General features: G+C 37.7%; 1 protein-coding gene across 1 annotated transcript in view; it reads right to left on the reverse strand.

Annotated features, from left to right (window-relative positions):
• kiaa0586 (KIAA0586 ortholog) overlaps positions 1-22,623 on the reverse strand; it is a 116,579-nt gene that overhangs the window by 26,406 nt on the left and 67,550 nt on the right. Inside the window, 13 exon segments of the mRNA XM_079633871.1 lie at positions 1,337-1,458; positions 3,835-4,012; positions 5,020-5,145; positions 5,589-5,665; positions 6,642-6,904; positions 8,498-8,696; positions 8,837-8,981; positions 9,737-9,915; positions 11,765-11,874; positions 12,888-13,066; positions 16,331-16,417; positions 20,638-20,739; positions 20,935-21,131. Coding sequence (XP_079489997.1) covers positions 1,337-1,458; positions 3,835-4,012; positions 5,020-5,145; positions 5,589-5,665; positions 6,642-6,904; positions 8,498-8,696; positions 8,837-8,981; positions 9,737-9,915; positions 11,765-11,874; positions 12,888-13,066; positions 16,331-16,417; positions 20,638-20,739; positions 20,935-21,131 — 1,964 coding nt within the window.

Consider the following 22,623-nt stretch of genomic DNA (forward strand, 5'->3'; position numbering starts at 1 on the left):
GCAAAACGTAAAATGTTTTCTTCTAGAAAGAAATTAATACTTTTATTCAGCAAGGACACATTAAATGACTTAGCATTTACATGAAATAGAAAGCTTTTGTATGTAATGTTTTATTTTTCATCACTTTTATTTTTACTTGAGCACAGTACAGACAAATGCAAGTAATACAGTATATTTGTATTGCATTGTATTACTACGTTTCACATATAGTTAACAGAAAAGTAAGTAAATGAAGGAGATCTGGTTGTTATATTCCTGTCATGCGAGTTCAACGACGCTGCCAATGTGCCTATATACAATGTGATTTTGCATTGAGTGTGTATTGTAGCCAATCTCACGAATGTCTGTTAATAATAACAATAACCAATCAGAGGCATTTAAGTTACCGGTAGTGAGAATCCACTCAGTATCTTATCAAAACGCTAAATGAGTTTATATTTAGCACAAGTTTACTAAGTTCTTATTCGCAATTTAAAGAAAAGTTTGCTTTTCATAAGACTTTTAAATGTAATAATAGTGATTGCTGGTCACTATTCTGCTGGCTAAAGTGGTAATTTAATTTCTTTTTTGATTTCAAAATGAAAGTTTTTGTTTTCCATCAAGTGTTAGTTTTCCTACTTCACGAAACTTTTAGTTTGACAAATGAGGACAATGAAGGATTTGGTCATTACATCAAAAAGCTGAACATTCAGCTTTGATCACAATCTTCATAGATTACATTTTTTAAAAATCAACTTGAAAACAGTTCTTTTAAATTGTAATAATATTTCACAATATTACAGTTTTACTGTATTTTTGATCAAATAAATGCAGTATGAGACTTCTTTAAAAAATGCCAAAAGGTAGTGTAAAATATATGAATATATGAAATTCCACCATATTTTTAATCATTAGACAAGTGATAAATTACATTAACCAAAACATAATGTTACCATAATATCAATCATTGTATGATGAAATTAACGTTAATTCCAAATTGAACCCCTCCTTACTACACATTTAAATGCCTATGAAATACCGGTAGTTATATTTGAATAAAAAGCAATAACTTTCTAAAGTTATTAAACCATTTTTCTGCGGATGTCACCAAGACCACACGGATAAAGAAAAACAATAATTTAAAAATCACAGCTCACTTTTTTACAATCTAATCAAATCCTAATGGTTATATTCAAGCTGTGTCCAATATTATTTCCTGCTGTCTAATCACGGAAGTCACATTCACACATATATAAATGAAAGCTATTATAGTTGTGCTTCCTCTTTGTAACACAAGCAGAAAATGCATCACTCTTGCTTCTTAAAGAAATAATTCAGGCTCTGTCGCTGTACTTGCCAGATGTTGTGTGTCCTGTAGCTGAGGGGAGGACACAGTCATCACATGATAAACCTCAGCTTCTTTCTGTTCCTCCGCTGACCTGAGCTTGACTGGCAGCCCACTGTTCTCAACCACTGCACCTGGTTGTCATGGATACAACATATCAATATCTCAGACTGCATGCAAAGTACAGTATGATTTCATATCTGTGCTCAACGCCCAAGAACAAACTCAATAAAAATACCACACTGGTCATAACTCAATCATTAAACCATGCATATTTACAGGAGTCTTTGTCATGTATACATATATTTTGTTAGCATGTAACATGCTTGTACATTCAACAGTGTTCTCAGCATGTTGAATGTGATGTTTCCAGCAGCTTTGATTTGTCTTTGTTAGGGGAACTCTATCGCAGTTAAGAGGAAAGCAAAATAGCATTAAATTCTCACTCCGTCAAGGATGAACTCTTGTTCGTGCAGCTGGGGTGTGTGTTTTTTCTTTGGCAACGCTAGTCTCTAGGCAACACGGAGGCTCTTTTTACTGTGAGCGGAGCGATCTTGGCTTAAAGTAAATATTGGTTTAGGCCAACACAGGAAGAGGTTTGGGATCTACACCGGTGTTCTGTTGCCCGGGACTCATAACTTTAGATGTACTGTCCACACACTTTTTGGACTGCAGATGCTCAAAGTACACTAAACATTTAACAGCAAACATTTTAAACGCCAGCCAGTCAAAGCATCTCTGCTTGTGGGCTTAATAACTTTAATTTACTTACATAGATTTCTTTTTAGCGCAAGGTTTTGGACAGTCTGTTTTAGTTTTGAAACATGATACGAAACTAATATTGACTCCAAAAAAGTCCAACACAGGCTTTTTATTCATTAAAAAAATTCACGTTTTTTGCCCAAACAGAGCTAGACGGATATTCAGGTAAACTGTCAGAAACATAGCAGTTTAAGCTTAACAGTTAGACATAGCATAAAATAAATAATAATATATAAAAACAAACAAAAAAACACTAATGTGTAATCTCCGGCCGATCTAAATATATTAATAATAATAGAATTATGCAGGTATAGATAATTATTTTAAAATTCCCTTCTTGATGAGAGGTCAGAAAATTTAGAAAATTATTTTAAAATTCCCTAATAATATATTATTAATATGATAATTATTTAATAAGAGCTAGGCCAATATTCATTTAAACTCAACCTATGGGAAACATATAACAGTTAAACAGTTAGACAAAACCAAAAAGAATAAATAAAATATATTTTCAAAATAAAAGTTTGAAGATTATAATATATATATATATATATATATATATATATATATATATATATAACAATTTATCTGAAATATAAATATTTTGTAATATTAAACACTACCGTTCAAAAGTTTGGGGTCAGTAAGATTTTTTTTTTAAAGAATGTAATACTTTTATTCATCAAGGATGCATTCAATTCTAAAGTAAAGACATGTATAATGTTACAAAAGTTTTCTATTTCAAACAAATGCTGTTCTTTTGAACTGTCTATTTATCAAAGAATCCTGAAAAAGGAATGTACACAACTGTTTTTAACATTGATAATAATAATATTTTTTAACTGCAAATCAGCATATTAGAATGATTTCTGAAGGATTACTGAAGACTGGAGGAATTATGCTGGAAAATTCAGCTTTGCGTCACAGGAATAAATTTGATTTTGAAATATATTCAAATAGAAAACAGTTATTTTAAATTGTAATACTATTTCACAATATTAATGTTTTTACTGTATTTTTAATCAAATAAATGCAGCGAGAATAAGATGCTTCTTTTAAAAACATTTAAAAATCTTAGCGATCCCAAACTTTATATATATATATTTTAAAAACTATATATATGTATTAATCAGTCTCCACTTTAAATTCATCTGTTACTTGAGCAGGAGCAGAGAATAATGTAATAAACATTAGCGGGGAGAGTGTTTGCGGTTGTGTTTGGACGCTGTTCACAGGCTGTGTAAGAGGATGCTCAGTGGGAGTGGGATTCATTTCCGCCCGGTTCCCTGAGCCGGAGTTCTGATGAGGTATTCAGACCACCTGGCTTCCCCTGTGTCAGCCTCAGCTCGCTCTTTCACACACAAAATCTGAAGCAAAAACAGCTCAATTCCCCGCGTCCACATAACACGGGTAGTGTGAGACATGCCCCATTAGAGACGTCCCCACGGAGGACCAGTAACACCGCCAAAGGCCAACAAGAAAGAGACGTGGCCACCCAAACGGCCAGAGAAATATGACGGACAATAAAACGATTAATGGCGACAGGAAAAACAATATAAAAAAGTGAGATGAGGTTTATATGTTTGTAATGCGTGCGTCAAACATAGAGACCTTTAACACGACACACTGGCTTGACTGTTAAGGCATGTGACGTAAAAAAAAAAGTCAATAAATTCTGCGTGAGGTTTTATCTAAGAGTGTGTATGTGCAGAAGAATAGTGTTGGTTGTCTGAGTGATGTTTTTCTACCCGTGACTTGTCCAGGTGACGTGAGCGTCGAGTGAGGTGAGATCTCTGTGGTTCTGGAGTGTGTGCATCTCTGCTGATCTATGAGCGAGTGTCCGGTCATCACACTCTGCTCTGTGGCCGTCAGCAGAGGTCTCTGACCCTCGCTGACCTCTCCACTGCTCTCCTCCTCCCACCATCTCTGAGAAAGAGAGATCCATTACTGTGAGCATCTTTTTGAACACATCCTCTAGCGCCATCTGCTGGATAAGAGCGAAACTAGAAATACGTTAAGAAGTAAAAAAAAGCTTCCGTAAAACAGAAAATAATGCTCTGAACTAGGGTTTGAAGAAACGTTCAGAGAAAAATAATAATTAAAGTTCTAAAGACTGGTCAGAAATCATGGGATTATGGCTTTATGATTTCCCCCCCAGTATAAATAGTCTGAAAATCCCTTGTTTATGTTACACATCACCAACTTCACAGGTACAGCCCATATAATAGAGTAATTTACAGTACAAACGTTCTCCAAATCTATTTGACCAAATCTTTAAAGTCCCCATGAAATCAAATTAGAAGTTTTTTTGCTTGTTAGTATGAAAATGTTAATCTTACTGTTATCTATAAGCTAATAAGCTCCAAATAAGCTCCATTGACAACTATTAGTATTTAGATGATATAAGCATTCAAAACTTAGTCTCTCACTTCCGCCAATATGGATCAGTGACTTTGATGACATCACTCTGCACTTCAGCTTCTCATCCGATTTTCTGTCCAATCAAATGCTCTCTAGAATCTAAAGCTTCCCGCCCCCTACACTATAAATAGATGCTGAATCTGGCTAAAATGGGTCACTTGTTCACACAATTACTATATTCTACATGGTGAATGGCTATATAGTGGATAGTGAATGATTCCATTGGAATTCTGCACAGAATGCTGAAGGTTTTAAAGCGATATAGATTAGGAGGAGAAAAACCGAGGTCAACAGCTCTAGCAGAACAGTGATATAAACGGAACGCTATAGGCCATTTAAAAAAAGGGGAGGAGCTGTTCGATGTGTCCCGCACCCTGTCTTCCTGTTTCAGTGGAAATTACGTCAACACATTGCAAGTTTCAAGACACTTCACTGGGCCCTTAAAAAGAACCAGTTCAAAAGAACCAAACATCATTACTGAATCAGACTGCTTCAGATTAGTCATGTGATACCTCTGGCTGCTGTGATTGGTTAACAGGGCCACGTTCCATCCTGGCCAACAGAGACAGGACGGGATCATGATGAGCAAGGAGGCGTGTAGCTCTAATCACCTGACCCTCACTGGGTGGATCATAATCCTGAAAGAAAAAAACAAAAGGCTTGTATAAAATCGGTGCATTTCATTTGATCTATGCACATCTGGAAAATCTGTGTGGTATTAGTTTTATTGCATAACGTAATGAATTATATCACTGTATGAGTTATTTCCCTCCCCACATTTCCAAAACACTTTCATCCAAAATGACTTGGAAATTCTGATCAGATTGAGTGTTTTCCACAATGCTAATCATGACAGATGATTGTTAAATCAGCAAAAAACTGTGTTACTGGCTGTCTCCCCAGTTCTCATTGAGACTGAACCTCCAACCTTTGGCTAAAAGCTCAAACCCAAAGCTGAAATTATCAGTTCATGTTTAGCCATGTCAGTCTTATTATTTCATTTCAATCGGTTTAATTAGTGGTGAGGTAAGACACAAGTGTTTGGGTGTGTTACTAAGACTCATTGCATTCAAACATTCACCATGTCTTGGACTCCATGCAGGGAGCTGTTCAGGCTGGTCATCAAATTAGGCAGAAGGACTCCTTCCTGTTCCAGAACTGGGGAGGAAAAAAATAAAAATAAATTGGGGATCGTCAGAACACTACAGGGTAAATTAAATATAATGGAACATATATAAATAGAAAGAAGTCTCGTATGTTCATCAAGGCTGCATTTATTTGATCAAAAATATAATAAAAACAGTAATATCATGAAATATAATTACAATTTAAAAGAACTGTGTTCTATTTGAATATATTTTAAAATCCAATGTATTCCTGTGATGCAAAGCTGAATTTTCAGCATCATTCCTCCAGTCTTGATTGTTACATGATCCTTCAGAAATCATTAATATGCTGATTTCTTATTATCAATGTTTAAAAGAGTTATGCTGCTTGACATTTTAGTGGAAACTGTGATATTATACTACAATTCCAAAGTTTATGGTAAGTAGGTAACTAAAGAAAAAAAAAATATATATATATATATATTTAAAGCTTTTTTTCAGCAAGGACACATTAAATGTATCAAATGTGACTGTAAAGATATTTATACTGTTACAACAGATTTCTATTTCAAATAAATGCTTTTCTTTTGAACTTTCAATTCATCAAAGAATCCTGAATGTATCTCAGTTTTCCACAAAAATATTAAGTTTTCAACATTGATAATAATAATAAATGTATCCTGAGCAGCATCATATTATAATGATTTCTGAAGGATCATGTGACGCTGAAGACTGGATGCTGAAAATTCAGCCATCACAGGAATAAATTACATTTTAAAATATAAAACAGTTATTTTACGTTGCAATAATATTTACCAATACTACAGTTTTAAGAACCGAATTATTACAAACTTTTAACCAGTAGTGCATATATGTGTATAATGAAATAATACGTTTAGGCTCCGTTTGTAGGTTTGTGAGTGTTTCAAATCAGTCATTCATAAATGTAAATTTTGTTCTTAGAAGGCATCTGCTTATGTAGACTGTGAGGTTTTGGATCAGTCTGGCTGTGTGAGTGTGTGTTGGACCTTTGACTGCTGCCATCTGGCCGTGAGTGAGCAGCAGCTCTCCCTCTGAGATGTGTCTGGCTGGCATCTCAGTCTCAGTGACAGTCGCACTGGAACTAGAGCTGCTCTCCTCTGAGGAGGAGGACGAGGACGAGGAGTCAGGAGGAGGTTCCTGGCTTACAGGAGGAAGAGGAGGTGGGGGAGTCGCTGGTTTGGAGGGGAGAGGAGAAGATGAAGGGATGACTGGTTCTTCTGCGTCGTCATCTTGGGCTACTGACATAACACTGCGTGTCAGAGAGATGAAGGGTGTTAGTGAGCGACACATATTTCTATACCATCTACTACACTGACATAGAAGATAAACATTAGTAACAAAAACAATACAAAAAGGAAATTGTGATTTACAAACAGAAGTCTTTAAGGTGCAGTGGCAGCAGCAGATTTTAATTCCAAAGGTAGAGAGGATAGACGATAGTCATGAAACACACTGCTTTGCTATGACTCAATATGGGTCAATAATGTAAGATACAAAAATATTGTCAATTATAACTTAAAAATGTGGTAACACTTTACAATAAGGTTCATTAGTTAACATTAGTTAATGTATTAACTAACATTAACTAACAATGAGAAATACATTTGTTACTATATTAATGTTAGTTAATAAAAATACAGCTGTTCATTTTTTTTTCATATTAGTTCACAGTGCATTAACTAATGTTAACAAATGCAACCATTGCTTTTAATAATGTATTTGTAAATGTTATTAAAGATAATTAAATATTAAACGTTATTAGAAATTAATATTGAACTAACTAAGATTAATAAATGCTGTAGAATATTGTTCATTCTTAGTTCATGTTAACTAAGGCAGTTAACCAATGAACCTTATTGTAAAGTGTTACCACATTTTTAAGTAATAATTGAATATATTTTGTTGTTACCAAAATGCGCAAAAACGCATATTACCAAAAATATTAACAAATCTAGCATTGACTTCACTAAATGAGTTAATTGAGATGACAGGACGGTTTCAAACTGATGTTCTGCTCCACCTATTGAATTGTCACCAGGATCCCAGAGAAAATGGTGTTGACCAAAGTTGACATATTAGACATGAACTAAATGCAGATACTATTTTGTTTTTTTAGGTGTTGATAGCTACTAATACCGACTTAAAAGAAGAGCAATTATCTAAACATTCTAAACTATTAATTTATAATTTAGATGACAGTTAACACAGTTGTGAGACATAAAATATGAGTACAGTTAAAAAATAAATAAATAAGCAAGCAAATAAATACATTAAAAAAACAAAAACAATAGTCTGTGTGTGACCTTGTTGAACCCCTAGCAAGTGAAAAAATAATATACAAATATAAAATATATATGAATATAAATACATACATGCATGCATTTTTCTTAAGTTCAATATATATTTTATTGTACCGGTACATGAAGCACTGAAGAAAGGAGGTAGTGAGAGATGATGTTATAAAATAATTATATAAAATAAAGATAAAATAAAATTAAATGATATATTTGGGTTTTATACTGATCATTCTTTTCAAATTGGAGATGTTTTGTCCCATGTTTCTGGAATCAGTCATATATTTACTGTTTTGAACAGCAGGTGGCACTGTGGGTCTATATACAAAATTCATTGCCAGGTCAAAATTTGCTACCCCAAGTTCTCGTGCAAAATTAAAAAGGTAAACTGTTTAACTATTGACAAATCAAACAAGACTCCATGCATGAAACATACTAATTTTTAATTCTGTCCCTTGCTTTATATTAGTGTGCATTTATTTGCTTTGCTTTACTATTTAATGTAAGACCAACAGATGAAAGAATGAAAATGTGGTAATTAGACGTACACAGATTCTGGCTGTTGTTCCTGCCTCTCGCTATGCAGTTGTTCCTCCTCCAGGGGGAGCTCTGTTCCTCCCCATGGGTGATGCTGCAGGGTGGCTGACTCTGGGCTCTGATTGGCTGGAGGAGGAGAGGGTGTGTCCACCCTGGTGGGAGACGGGATTGGTGTGGTATTCGGTGTGCCCACATGAATTCTATCTGGTACTGAAACAAAGGCAGAATGGTTGTAGAGCTGACTGATGTGTGTGAACAACTGTGCTTAACACCTTTACAAATAACCGATGTGTCTTGGCAGCATGTATAAGGCGAGTGATTCATTATGTTCATAGACATCATTGTCAGACCTGGTGAGGCAGATTCCTGATGGTTTATCTTGGGAGACAGAGCTGTAGAAAGATGTTCGGAGAGATCAGGAGTTCTGACAGGAGATGGCGGCTCTTTCAAGCTGGGCTCAGGAGTGGGTACCGGTGTTGGTACCGTAGTAACATCCTGCAAAATTAGCACAATATCATCACATCTGATTACATCATTACCCAGTATTTAAGGTATTATATCATCATAATGGACAAATATATGGAAGCTTGTTTACACCTCGGAATAAAAAATAAATAAGGTAATTCCGACTTTTTACTTCACAATTTGGACTTTTTTTTTACTCGTTATTGGAAGTTTATATCTGCGATTCTCACTTTATAACACTTTATGACAATTGCGAGAAATTGAGTCAGATACATTTGAACTCAAAATTCTGACTTTATTTCTCACAATTGTGAGATATAAACTTGCAATAGCGAGTTATAAAGTTTGAATCGCAAAATTATAAACTCGCAATTCTAAGAAAAAAAAATTTCGGACTCATAATCGCTAGTTTATATCTCAATTTTGTTTTACGAGGCAGATTCTGACTTTATTTCTCACAATTGCAAGTTTATATCTCACGATTCTGACTTTATTTCTCGCATTTGCGAGTCTATATCTAACAATTCTAACTTTATTTCTCACAATTCCGAGTTTATATCTCACAATTCTGACTTTATTTCTTGCTATTGTGAATTTATAACTTGCAATTCTGACTTTATTTCTTGCTATTTTCAGATATAAACTCGCAATTGCAAGTTATAAAGTCAGAAATTCTCAAAATTGTGAGATAAAAAGTTGCAATTGCTCTTCTTTTTTTTATCCTCTATTTATTCTGTGGTGGAAACAAGCTTCCATACAAATGAGAGTGTTCTAGACTCCAGTACCTCCTGAGTACCCTGTGTTTGGACAGGGGCAGTTGGTGCTCTCTGTGTCTCTCTCTGTCCCAGCATTACAGCAACGGTTTCAGCCAGCACTTCATTTACACATTGTCTTATGAGCTCAGAGTCCACTGGTACGCCTGTGTCCACAAACAACTGAAGACCACCACCGCCTGCTGCCTCCACTGCCACACAAACACACAGAGATAGGAAGATTACCAGGTGGATATGGGACATGGATGTTCAACATGCATAAAAGTTGTGAACTAAAAAATGTTTTAGCATATTTAAAAACATTAGCAGCTGTTGCCTTCTTCATTTCAGTGTTGTTATTGTGAAGAAACAAATGTAAAAGTAAATGTAAAAAAAAAAAAATGAAATAAAAAAATCAAAAGATAATTCAAATTATTAATAAATACTATAATAGTCAAAATAATACTAAAATAACTGTTTTGCATGACGTGTACAACATTTGCATAGATTCTGATAAATCATAATGTTCATAATCTTAAATCATGTTGTATAATTTATCAAATAATTTCAATAAAAAAAACAAAAACATCAGATAAAATACTTTTCAGTAATTACAACTCATTCCAGCCCACTTAAAAATAATCTGCATATATTCCACTTTTTTTATACTAAAAATCACACAAATCAGGAGTTTATTCCTAAGGAATGCTCGTCTGATTAAGCAACAGTAACCAATAAGGGTGGAGCTTCGTGATTGGTCAACAGCTGAAATTGAACAAAAGCTTACTTTAGACAATGTTTACTCAAAATTCACCATAAAATGTGAAAGCAATATTAATGAATATGATATAATTATTATATAATTTATAAGAACTAGTTATTAAAATGTATATTTATTACTTGGGCTAGTGGTGGACTAATAGATATTCTAACAGAAAATTTTCTAGCTCTAAATGCTGGTTAAGCTTTTTGCCATGTTTTTACTGACAAAGACAATAGAGGGGTTTAAAAAAAATGCAATGTGTTTTGGGTAATGGGATCAGGACAAACACAGCCCCGGAATAAAACCTGGATTTGAAACAACTAGGCCAGAGGTCTGACCTATCATCACTTTTAACAAGAGCATTGCTAATATTTACAATTTCACATCAATTAAAAAAGCTAAAACTCTTAATGTGCATCCGAATAATAATAACGCATGAACAATACTGGCATTTCCACAATATTCTGAAGTTTGAAGCACTTCAAATTTGAGTTTGCCAGCAAAGTAATTTCTAATATCCAATTTGAGACCCGCTTTACCTCTCACCCAGCCTATTCTGAATTCTTGCGCCCGTAAGCATTTTGGACCGGTGCTATTAAAAAACTAATATACAGAACTGACATTCTTGGCAGGGCTCTCGTTTCCTTTTGTCTTGGGAAAGACTGCGTTCAAACACAAATACAGTTCCTCTACAGGAGGAAGAGTCCAGTCAGTCTGCGAATATGCTGACAACAGTTTGCCGCGAGCCTCCTCTGCAAATTTGATACATCATTGATCTTTCTATTAAACGAAAGCGAGAATTAATGAGGCAGGACCTCCGCGCCAACTGAGCAGAAGTGACGCAACGGAGACGGAAGGATGGAGCGGAGGAGGAGTAGAGGGGCTGAGCACAAGCAATCGTGCTTTAATGAGGAAATACAATCTTGCTGCGCGCTGACACGCTTGACAAATGCGCTGCTCGCATTCGTAGACGCTATGAATCAAAATTATGAGCTTGTAGACTGGAACCTGGTGCAGCTGGATCATTCTTGCTGGTTTCTGTCATGCGTTATTGATTGTGTTGTTGATTTTTAACATTGACCAGACACATTGGTGAAGATGTATGACGGTTGAAACGCAGACCGACAAACATCTAAAGCTTGTAAACTGGGAGCTTTCAAATTTGTTTAACACACATTACTTATTTTATAGATGGCAAAGAAGCCCCTATCCACCAAAGTGTACAAAATGAAACAGATAATTAAGAGATTATCATTGTGAGATCTTAAAGGTGCAATAAAAAAATTACATATTGTCACCTATGTCTGATGTCACACTATTCTCCGGCTCTGATTGGCTGGCTGGATCAGTCTGGACGGGCTGAGGGAACATTCCAGTGATCATTCTGGCCATGAGCTGTTGCTCCACCCTATGACAGAAATGACAAAACAGTGCTAAAGTGTCATGTAGGGGTGTAACGGTACATGTATTCGCCCCGAACGGTCACGGTACAGACGTGAGTGTTCAGTGCACACAGTCAGACGACGAATACAGTCAGTCACAGGCGATCCACACTCCAATCCAGAAGGGGGTGCACGTGTAAAAAGAGCAGAAGAAGAAGAGACGATCTATGCAAACGAGCAAACGAGTGACGAGCAAATCACTCCGCAGAAGTAGCAGTGCTTCGCCTTCTGAGAATATAGTTCCCAGTATGTATACGGTTAGAAGATGGCTGTCTCATGTGACCTTGTTATTTGTACACGCTGTGACTATAAAAATCACAACATGTAAATAGGAAAATGTTGGCGTTATTTCGTCTCTTATTGGGAGCAGTATGCTAGCTGTAGCCATTTACCTCCAGTCTATGTGCTAAGCTAGGCTAGCGGTGGGTGCGTCAGAAAGAGTTACGGCACGCACGCAGATGAAAAGGGTATGTATGGACTTATCTAACCGTGGGGGATACGGTGAATAAGCTAAAGTCCCAAAAAGTTGCCGTGTTCCTTTAACTAGTTGCTTATTAGCATGTATGTTACTAGGAAATTGGCTGTTTATTAGTAGTTATAAAGCACATATTAATGCCTTATTCTGCATGACAATATTCTACATCCCTGAATCCTACCCAATACCTAAACTTAACAACTACCTTACCAAATATTAATAAGCAGTAACTAGGAGTTTATTGAGGCAAAACTCAGAGTTATTAATTAGTTTAGTTACACAAATAAAAATAGAAACCTTTACAGTTTCGAATGATGTCTTACTCGTATCAATATGACCATAAATTACATAGTATTTTAAGTTGTTTCCGCTTATAATGAGATAAAATCATTTGGCATTGTGCCGATTTGTGTTGTGGATTTGTGACCTATGCTAATATGACCTATGCTAGAGTGCGTTGTTTACTGCTTAGTGCATAAATGTGAACAGATAGTAGAGCCTCACCAATCCACCAGCCTGTTCTCCAGGGTCTCTCTCTGCTGGATGGTGCTCAGGATGGGCTCGGTGAGAGGGGTTGACTGGGAAGGCTGTGGAGGAAACGCTGGGCCGTGATACAGAGCAGCTGGAGGAGACGGAAGCCCGTTGAGCTCTATAGGAGAGTCTGGAAGTCCACAGTGTGTTTCCTGAATTTAACACAGCATTCAGGAAAATTAAGTCTTAGCAGTTTTATGATAAACATCTGCCAACATAAGGCTTTCTGAAGAGACTTGACAATCCATTAGTGCAAAAATATCCCTGACGGCTCACTGGATCTGACATTTACCTTTCAACACAAATGACAGCAAATAAAAGCGCACACCGTGAACCGTGCGGTAATGGCAAACACATGTTAGCATGAGCACAATTTCACAGTGGTCATTACAGTCTTAACAGAAGGGGAGGCTGGAGTGAAAGGGGGACGTTTGTCTTGTATAATTCCATCGCTGGATCCGCGAGCCAGCTTTCAACATTTCGGTCATTGGTTTGGATAATGTTCAGATTCCTTTGGCTCGGACTCAGGGAGGTCTGTGTAAGGAGCGATTAGCTCATTTCCAGTGGCCGGCCGCCAGAGGAAAAAGAGAGAGAAATGCATTCTGCCAGTCGGGCGCTGGGCCCGTTTGAAGTTTATGGCTCCATCAGAACTGGCCGAGCCAAAGCTGAGGCACTGGAGACTTGGAGGAATGACATTTTAGGAGCTGGCAGTGATTCATGCCTGCAGTCCAAGAGAGAGAGAGGTTGTTCACCGGGGTCTGGACTTAAGTAGCTGTGGCCTTTATTTGGTTGTTGGGAAAACTACAAGTGGACCGAATACATGCCAGACCTCGAAAAAACACTTAAACACACGCAACTGCTGCACAACGTGCTTGAATTTTTATTGCTCTCAATCTTTGGAAAATGTTTATATTCCTGGACTCGTAACTGCAATCTTAATTGCCATTCAAACAATTAGAGAGTCAAAATAAAAAGAGTCAGTAGGACTTGTCATGAAAATCTCTCTGATAGGTTGCTAGGGTTTTCTGGCAGGTTGCAAGTTGTTTGGTCTCTAGATATGACTTGGGTCTCTCCTTCAATGCAAGTCTGTGGGATTTTTTTTCACCAGTTTTATCGTCTCCCAGATATAAATCACTTAGAAAAGTACTACCGCATGATTGGCACAAATGGTACAAGATGAGATTCAATACTTAGTGCTAGGGGGTTGTTCAAATCACTAACTTTAAGTATGAGTATACTAGTACTAATGCTTGCCTTATACCTGTACACTCACATAAAGTAGGGGTTCTCAAGGGGCACAAGATGACTTTAAAATAAGCTAAAACAGACAAAAATCTAAATGTAAAATGACATAATTTTTCTTATTTTAATTAATTCTCTAAACAACTGCCATTTTTTTATATAAGGACCAGAGTTCCCATGGTCTTGGAAAACACAGATTTATAAGGGGAAATTTACAAGTGTGATTTCTAGGCCTGGAAAACAAATTAATAAAATCCTAAAAAGTATAAATTTGGTCTGGTTCTGTTCTTAAATTATTATTATTTTAGTTAGAAATTGCTGAGAAATTGCTAATTGTGAGTAAAAACTATTTAAAAGAAAAATCTCGTAATCACAAATGAATGACTGGAAAATAATTTGAATTCATTGCTTTATAAAAGCAGTTATTGAAACGTAAGTATTAAAGGGGTGGTTGATTATGATTTCACTTAAGTTAGTGTGTAATGTTGCTGTTTGAGCATAAACATCTGCAAAGTTACGACGGTAAGTTACGACAAAGTTCAAAGCAAAGGAAGATATTTCCTTTTAAATAAATTGCTTTTTAAGGACTACAACAAACGGCTGGAAGGGACTACAAGACATTCCTCCCAGGTTAGTGATATCACCAACCCTAAAATTTACATGACAGAATATGCTAATCAATGACTAGAAGATAGTTAACTCCACATCAGCTACACAGATTTAAACATAAACAAAATAGTTTTTTTTAAATATTCAGGACACAAGCTGTTGTAGCTCCGCCCCCCCATGCTGGGAGCAGCAGCTTATTTGCATCTAAAGGGACAGACACAAAAACTGTGTATTTTTGCTCGCCCTTAAAAAGTGACAACTTTAACATGCTATATAAAAATATCTGTGGGCCATTTTGAGCTAAAACTTCACATACACACTCTAGGGACATCAGAGACTTATTTTACATCTTGTGAAAAGGGCATTATACCACCCCTTTAAAATGTCATTATTATTTTAATATATTGCCACTGCTAGTTTGGGTAAATAAAAAATAAGGCAGAAGCACCAAGAATACTTGTCTATATGGTGGAGCCTTTGAATATTGTCAGACAATTTGGAGCCTCAGAGTAAAAAAAACTGAAAACCACTGACACAGAGCCTCCAGTTTGCAGAGGACTTAAGTAGTGAATGAAGATAAAGCAAAAATGCACATTACATGCTAACATTGAGTTTGACAACCACGACTGTAACAAAATACAATATTTTCAAAGCATCTCTGGAACAAACCTTACAAAATGCAACCATACAAATCGTTATTCTAACATCTGCAAACAATTATCACCTTCAGCAAATCGACACAAAACAATTTCCTACCACCGCAAAACCTGTTAACCAGAGATCAGTTCCAACTGAGCTTCATCTGTGGAAGATGTTCCCTCTCAGACCAAAAGGGGTCACTGTGGAACAGCTCATGTGATTTGAAACACAACCCCCTCCATGTTTCTTTATTCTCATTATAAACACTCTTTTTCCCAGCACCTTCCACAAAAGCCTGTGAGAAAAACACAGATTTGCCTGCTTCCAACTCCCGTCTAATGACTGCTATGCTATTTTGGTGCTAACTGACGCCTTGCCCTTGTAAGACCGAGCGAGAGAATCGGCCTGATGCCTCATACGCCGGGCGTCCTGCACTGCTTGTTAGCAGTAAATATAAGGGGCTTATGTCTATGTGTGCATGCTTGAGCAAGCCTGAATTCCTGAACAGCAAAAAAGAGAGAAATACCGGCAATACGCACCACACCCCTTCAATATCAATTCACTGAAAAGGCCAATTTAGCAGCGCACATTGTAATTAGATTTTTTCTCAAGCCCATGAATGATATTTTAAACTTTCATCCATTCTCTGGTCTTCGTTAATTAAAGAAAACGATGTTCTCCTTCACCCTTTGGCTCTGAAAATCTCATTATTGGAGCACTGAGCCATTGATGGCCAATATATCCAAGTAGGAGGAGACGTGGAGAATGGGCATTTGTAGTTGGGTCAAAATGCAAATGGGAGTAGGAAGTAGGAAACAGTGGATAGGGGCTGTTACCCTCAGGGTGGACACCAGGCTGTGAAATGACCTTTACGTTACGAGCTGGAGTGAGTGTGTGGGTTGAAATGTGCTTTTAATTGAATGTACCTGGCTGATGTCGGCTACGGCCAAGAAATTGGTTCCGGGAAAGATATTTTCCTCCTGATCTTCTCCAGCATGCGACTCCTCGACGGCCTGGGAGGCAATGATACGGAGACAGAGGTCAGGAAGCAATACCGTGTCTGGAAATTACAAAATTCATCAACAACTGAAGAGATTAGAAAGTTTTAAGTGTGTGAGTTAATAAGGTATAATGATGACAGGCTGAAATATAAGATGATACTTGAGCATAGGGTAGCGTGGATTTAAAATTCACCCAATCTATTTTTTTTGAAAGCATGTTATAGATTCATCCATGCATATGTTTAACTAAAAAAAGACCTCACAATGTTCAGCTAATGAAACAAAAGACTTCTCTCTGGTGAAGTATGGTTAAAGCTGCAAGTTCGCGTTGGTCTGCCTCCATTTTTTAGTGCAACGTCAACATGTGTTTCACTCAGATGAAAGACACAAAACAGAAGAAAATATTTATCGCTACTTCCGTTTCACTTAAAAGAAACAGTTCCATAAAAAAACGAAAATTCTGTCATCATTTACTCACCCTCATGTCATTCCATGAGACGTTTTGAACAATGACAATCTGTGCATTACATAAAGCTATTGTAAGACTTAAAATATAGTGCACAAGTCGTATGGATTACTATTATGGTGCTGTTATGATGTCCTTTTTGGAGCTTGACAGCCCATGATCATTGTACGTGTTCATTTGTATGGAAAAGAGGAGTGTGAACATTCTTCAAAACATCTCTTTTTTGTGATCCACTGAAGAAAGAAAGTCATACAGGCTTGGAAGAACGTGAGGGTGAGAAAATGATTGTCAAAAAAATCCCACCATATCCTGACACAGCTCCTCAAATGGAAGTAGTCGCAAACGTGATGTTGTTGATCACACACACACAGACAATAAAATAAAACGCTGTCTCATCAGCCAATCTTACAAGACAGATTCAAGAGTGTCTTTACATCGTATACCTACAAAGATTCAATGAATCATTCTGTGCAAGGACATAAACTGTAACTGTTTAAGAGACTAGTGTACGTGTGTGTGTGTGTGTGTGTGTGAGAAACACGCATCAGTTTTCCAGGTCTCTGCCTCATGCAGCTAAGCCTCGTCTCCATGGTAACGGAGAGAGTTGGTCTGCTCATGTGAATGAGAGGTACGGGTGTGCTGAGTACGTGAGACAGATAGTGTTATTATACGCATTGCTCCTCCTAAAGCACTAAAATAGATTTTACAGCTCTTTTGTCACAATTTTTTATCATTTATACAATAGTTGTAGGTGTTTCATCCTGGATGGCACATGCAGAAATAGATGTTACATCCAATTATTATACAGCTCTCTGGAATACATGCTTTTTATTAGTCAGTCACAGCATTCTGCAGGCAAATATTTATACAATATTGTTCGCTATACTTATAATTGCAGTCTAACACTATTGTTGAAAAGTATGGGGTCAGAATAAAAAGTAATATCTCACAATATCACTCAGCTTTAGTGAGCATAAGAGACTTCTTTTAAAAACATCTAAAAAATATTCCTGTGTTGCTGTGCTAGTTTTATGTCCTCTCCTATCTCTATTCTGCTCACATAAAATCATTTCACATAAAATCAATATTTCATTTACATTTATTTATTTAGTAAGCAGCTGCGTAACAGGCAGGATAAATGTACAGTCAGTCACAAAATAAACCACAAGATCATTCCTGATAACTCTATCCTAGTTTATTTTGAGATAAACTTTTTTTTTGTGAAGTTACCCCTTACTTATATTGTGAGTGCGTGAGTGTGTGTGTGTATGTGTGTGTGTGTGTGTGTGTGTTTCCATCGGAGCTGCGGAAACAGACGAGACTGCAGCAAGCGTGCTGCAGTGAGCTACAGAAAAACAATATTACTTACTATTCTGCTCACACACACTTGCACTGAAAATAGCAGGAAATGAAAAGAGCAACTGGTAATTTTGCAGCTGAACTGCAAATTAGAGGAATAGTTCCTTTGCATAATAGTTTTCTGTCATAATTTCTCGCTCTCGTGTTGTTCCAAACCCGTGAGACTTTCTTTCTTCAGTGGAACATAAAAGGAAGGATTCAGAACGAGAGGATTCAGTTCACAAAAATGGTTTGATTCATTTGTGAATCGGGTGGATTCGGACTGATGATGACTCCATGATCCGGTTGCAATGGTTGATAGTTCTCTCATTGTATAGAAAGAATACATTTTTGGCCTGTTTAACACAAAAAACCTATGAGATGATTTCAGAGGACTTGAAATATTGTGCTTGAATCCACTTTTATGATAATGATATGCTTTTTGAATCCTTGAAAGTCCCCATCCTTGTTCACATTGTGTGTCGCACGTAAGAAAGAAAGTTTTACAGTAAACTGTAACATAACTTTTTACTTTTAGGTGAACTATCCCTTTTTGTTCAAGATCTACAAAAATCAATCTAGTACAATATTTTCTAAAGAACAAAAGTGGGCTTTGTAAAAGTATGAACCAGTGGTGACTGCAATGCACTCCAAATGTCAAGTCTCAGAGGATGGAGATATCATGTGTTTTAAGCACAAGCACTGTGAGACTTAGTCATATTTCATTCCCTCTGTTTGACAGGCCTCAGGCCTGGTGGGAGTGAAGTGTACGATTCAAAGCATGTTTTGTGAGAGTGTGTGTGAGTGTATGTCCTTGCCCGTGTCTTTGTGGGTGGGTGGGTGTGTGTGTGTGTGGGTGGAGACTGGGGTCTGCCAGTCTGATGAGTCAAGGGCACTAACTGGGCACAGACAGAGTGCTGAACGCAGCCTTGCTGAGCTGACAGACCAGAACACCTCTGCCGAGCTGCATCAGACACACGATCTGAGGGGAAGACGCACCCGTTTACACACGCACACGCGCACACACACGCACACACACACACACACACACACGCACGCACGCACGCGCACGCACACAGCACACAAGACATGTCTATTGTACAAAAACATGCAACATCAACATGATCAAATATCAACTAATTGACCTAATAAAAACTATCAATAATAATAATAATAATTTGCATAAAATAATAAACCATTCTTAAAACAGGTTATATAGTTCATTAGGTTATCTGCAGGATGTTTATGGCTGCCATTAATGTAATATAATTATATATTAATATATGTGTGTGTGTTGTGCAGTAAAGGCGACACACACGAACACCTAGCTGCACTATTCTACCTCAATATTTTTTTTTTTTAAATAATATTTTTCTTTTTCTTTTTTTAGAAAAGAGTGAACTATAGTACTCGGAACACTTTAAATCGTTACAATACTCTAAATAGTCTACAGATAAATATTATTTATTTTAAAATGTAAAATGTATTTTAAAATGTAGGCTATATTATTTATTTACTTATATAAAATTGTATTTTAATTACAGATATTTAAAAAAATTTATTTATTCTATTTGAAAAATAAATCAAATATTTAGCAAAGATTGAAATACATTAGAGTACGCAGGACACTTTAAATCTCCACAATATTCTGAATAGTCTTCCTTCCTTAAATTTAGTGAGAATGTGACTGATTGTGAACTCGACCTGAACTCGAAGTCAAAAGAGGAAATGCATCCCCAAATTAACTCGACGGATTCTAGTGCAAGACGTGTTTCTAGGGTTATCTCTATAGAGCTGTAATGATTCCTCTGATGCTAACAGCGGCAGGCAGACCACAGAGAGGCTTTGTCCTCCTAGACGTGTTGCTCCGACAGAAGAGCAACGGAGCTGCATCTGTTGCCTAGCAACCAGATGTGAATGGCTGAGGTCGGGATTGGAGGAGTAAGAGCAGAAAACGCTGGCGGCAAAGTCCCCCCTGAAACATTATACATTCAGCTCAATACACACACGCAAACGCACACACCTCATCCATCTTCATCCGCTTGGGCAGGTTCTGAGAGCATGAAGGCGCATGCATGCACGGCTTGGCAAAAATCAATGGCAGTGCGATGAGAAATGCAAACCTGGCCCTTATAGCACTACAGCATGCTGGAGCACAGCCAACATTTAATGGCATAATATCCATCCATTCTCAGAACGGAGCCAAGACAGCTGGTGTATGAATACACACACACACACACGAGCAAATGTACATGTTAGAGGACGTCCTGGGTGTATCATCAATTTGAAAGCCCGCAGAACTATTAGCTATTTCTCTGGTACAAAATTGGAATGAAATTTGGAGTAGTGCTGATAAAGCCAACCAAACCATTTCATTTTCAAATAATAAGGGTCTACTTAGTGTTGTTGGTGATTTGGGAGGTTTTACGTGAATCGAAGGTGGAGGAAGGATGGTTTCGTCTGGAGTTGATGGCGTAGAAGAAGCTGGACTGCTGCATAGACAACTCTCAATGTTCACACCAGGCTGGACCTGCAAACAAAACACAAATGCATTTGAATGAAAACAGTATGTGTAATACAAGCCACTTCAACCTGCAGTCGAGAAGTGATATTGTCCGATGTGTGATGCAAAGCTTGTAAAGTCTCAATTTTATGCCCCCGAATATAGTGTAATACAGTGCGAAGATAATCATACAGCTGTTTGTATGTGTGAACCTGGTGTCACCTGTATTTTGAGCTGTGGGGTCCGTTTCTTTGGTTCTGACTGGACCTCCAGTAAGATGGTGTTGGGTTTCCGAATAGCAGGAGCAGTCTTGGGTTCAGAAATGGTAATGGGAGGGAAGGATGTTATTACGGTTGCTGGTTTATTGCTAATGGTGACCCTTGAAGGCATTGGGGCCTGGCCGTCCACTCTAGGCTTACCTAAAGAGATACAAGGAGTTGTGCTTAAATGTAACCCAAAGGTTATATGTTCTATAACAACACTTTGCATTGCGAATTGCATTTCAGAAAGTAATGACATGTGAAATCGATTTTGCGTTGCTTGAAGCGCTCTTGTACATTACAGTTTAGTGCACGCAAGTTGCTTTGGATAAAATATTACTAAATGAATGCTTATTTACATACCTATATACTCAAAAAAGGGGGAAAAGTAATTTTTTCAGGCATTAGAGATACGTGAACAATGTCTGCAGAGTGAAACATTACCAGGACAACAAAAGGCGACATTGAACGCAAAGTCTCCATCCCCCTCTTTTCCACGGGATGCGTGAGTGAACTAGCAATACACTTCGGCAGCCTAAATGCGCTTCTGCCAAACCTCTAAAGTCTGCACATCCATCGCCCTGATGCGCCGCAGATAACATCAACACGCTGTTTACAGGCAAGGGCACAACACGACCCCTATACTCGCACGAGAGGGATATTAAAGACAGAGGCACTCCTGCAGATGGAGCCCACACACACACACACACACACCTACTCATTACTTTATCTCTCAACACACCGCAGAGCGACTGTAAAGGACGTCCACGGTACTTTAAAGTGCCGTGTCAGCCCAAAACACATTCACACACATCTGGCTGAGCAGGAGGCCGATCTGGCAACATGATTGGCATCTGTTCTGCAATGGGACCGTGAGACAAACAGGTTCAGCCAGAGTGCGCTAGCGCAGGTTTGTGTCATCCCTGTTCGCAGGAAAGCAGGTTACGGACGCACATGCCCCATTACATAGAGACGCGAGTCTGCTCTCTGCACATTAACGGCAAACGAGGAGGCTGACATTAGCATAAATCTGCTGCGAGCGCCGCAATCTGTTTTTCCCAGCCTTCCATGCAAAGCAGGGGAAACATAAGCTTTACGATTTCCATAATTTGGCTGAAGGGCATCCAAACAGTGGCTCAGGAGCAAGAAGCACTGACTCATCTGGAATGCACAAATACTTCTGATAGCAAACATGTGGGCTCCGCCGAAGGAAGACTTGAAAGGAGGCGTTTGTACTCCAGAACCTCAAGAGAGTGAAAACTCTGAAATGCGAAACCAGATCGGATAGATTAGCTCAATGATGGACAGTAAGAGATGCTATTACGGGCTATTCACAAACCAGGGAAGCCGCAAGGCATGCAAGGAAACAAAGACCTAAATGAAGGGACAGAACTCACAGCCCGCAAAATGCTTGGGAATACATTCAAGAGTATGTAAATCACTGACTTTACTGGACCTGAGGACACTGCAGCAGGAGACTTGAGAAAGAAGATGGAGAGAGAGAGATGATGAGATGATTAAAACAAAATAAATGCACATAAATATGTGCGCACACGTCCTGCTTCTGCAACCACATGCAATTTCAAAGCAACAAATGAAGTCACGTCTTCACCACTGGGGCTACCACCAGAGCAATTTCATCTACAATCAA

The sequence above is a fragment of the Phoxinus phoxinus genome (genome assembly GCF_949152265.1).
Source record: "Phoxinus phoxinus genome assembly, chromosome: 13".
Lineage (NCBI taxonomy): Eukaryota > Metazoa > Chordata > Actinopteri > Cypriniformes > Leuciscidae > Phoxinus > Phoxinus phoxinus.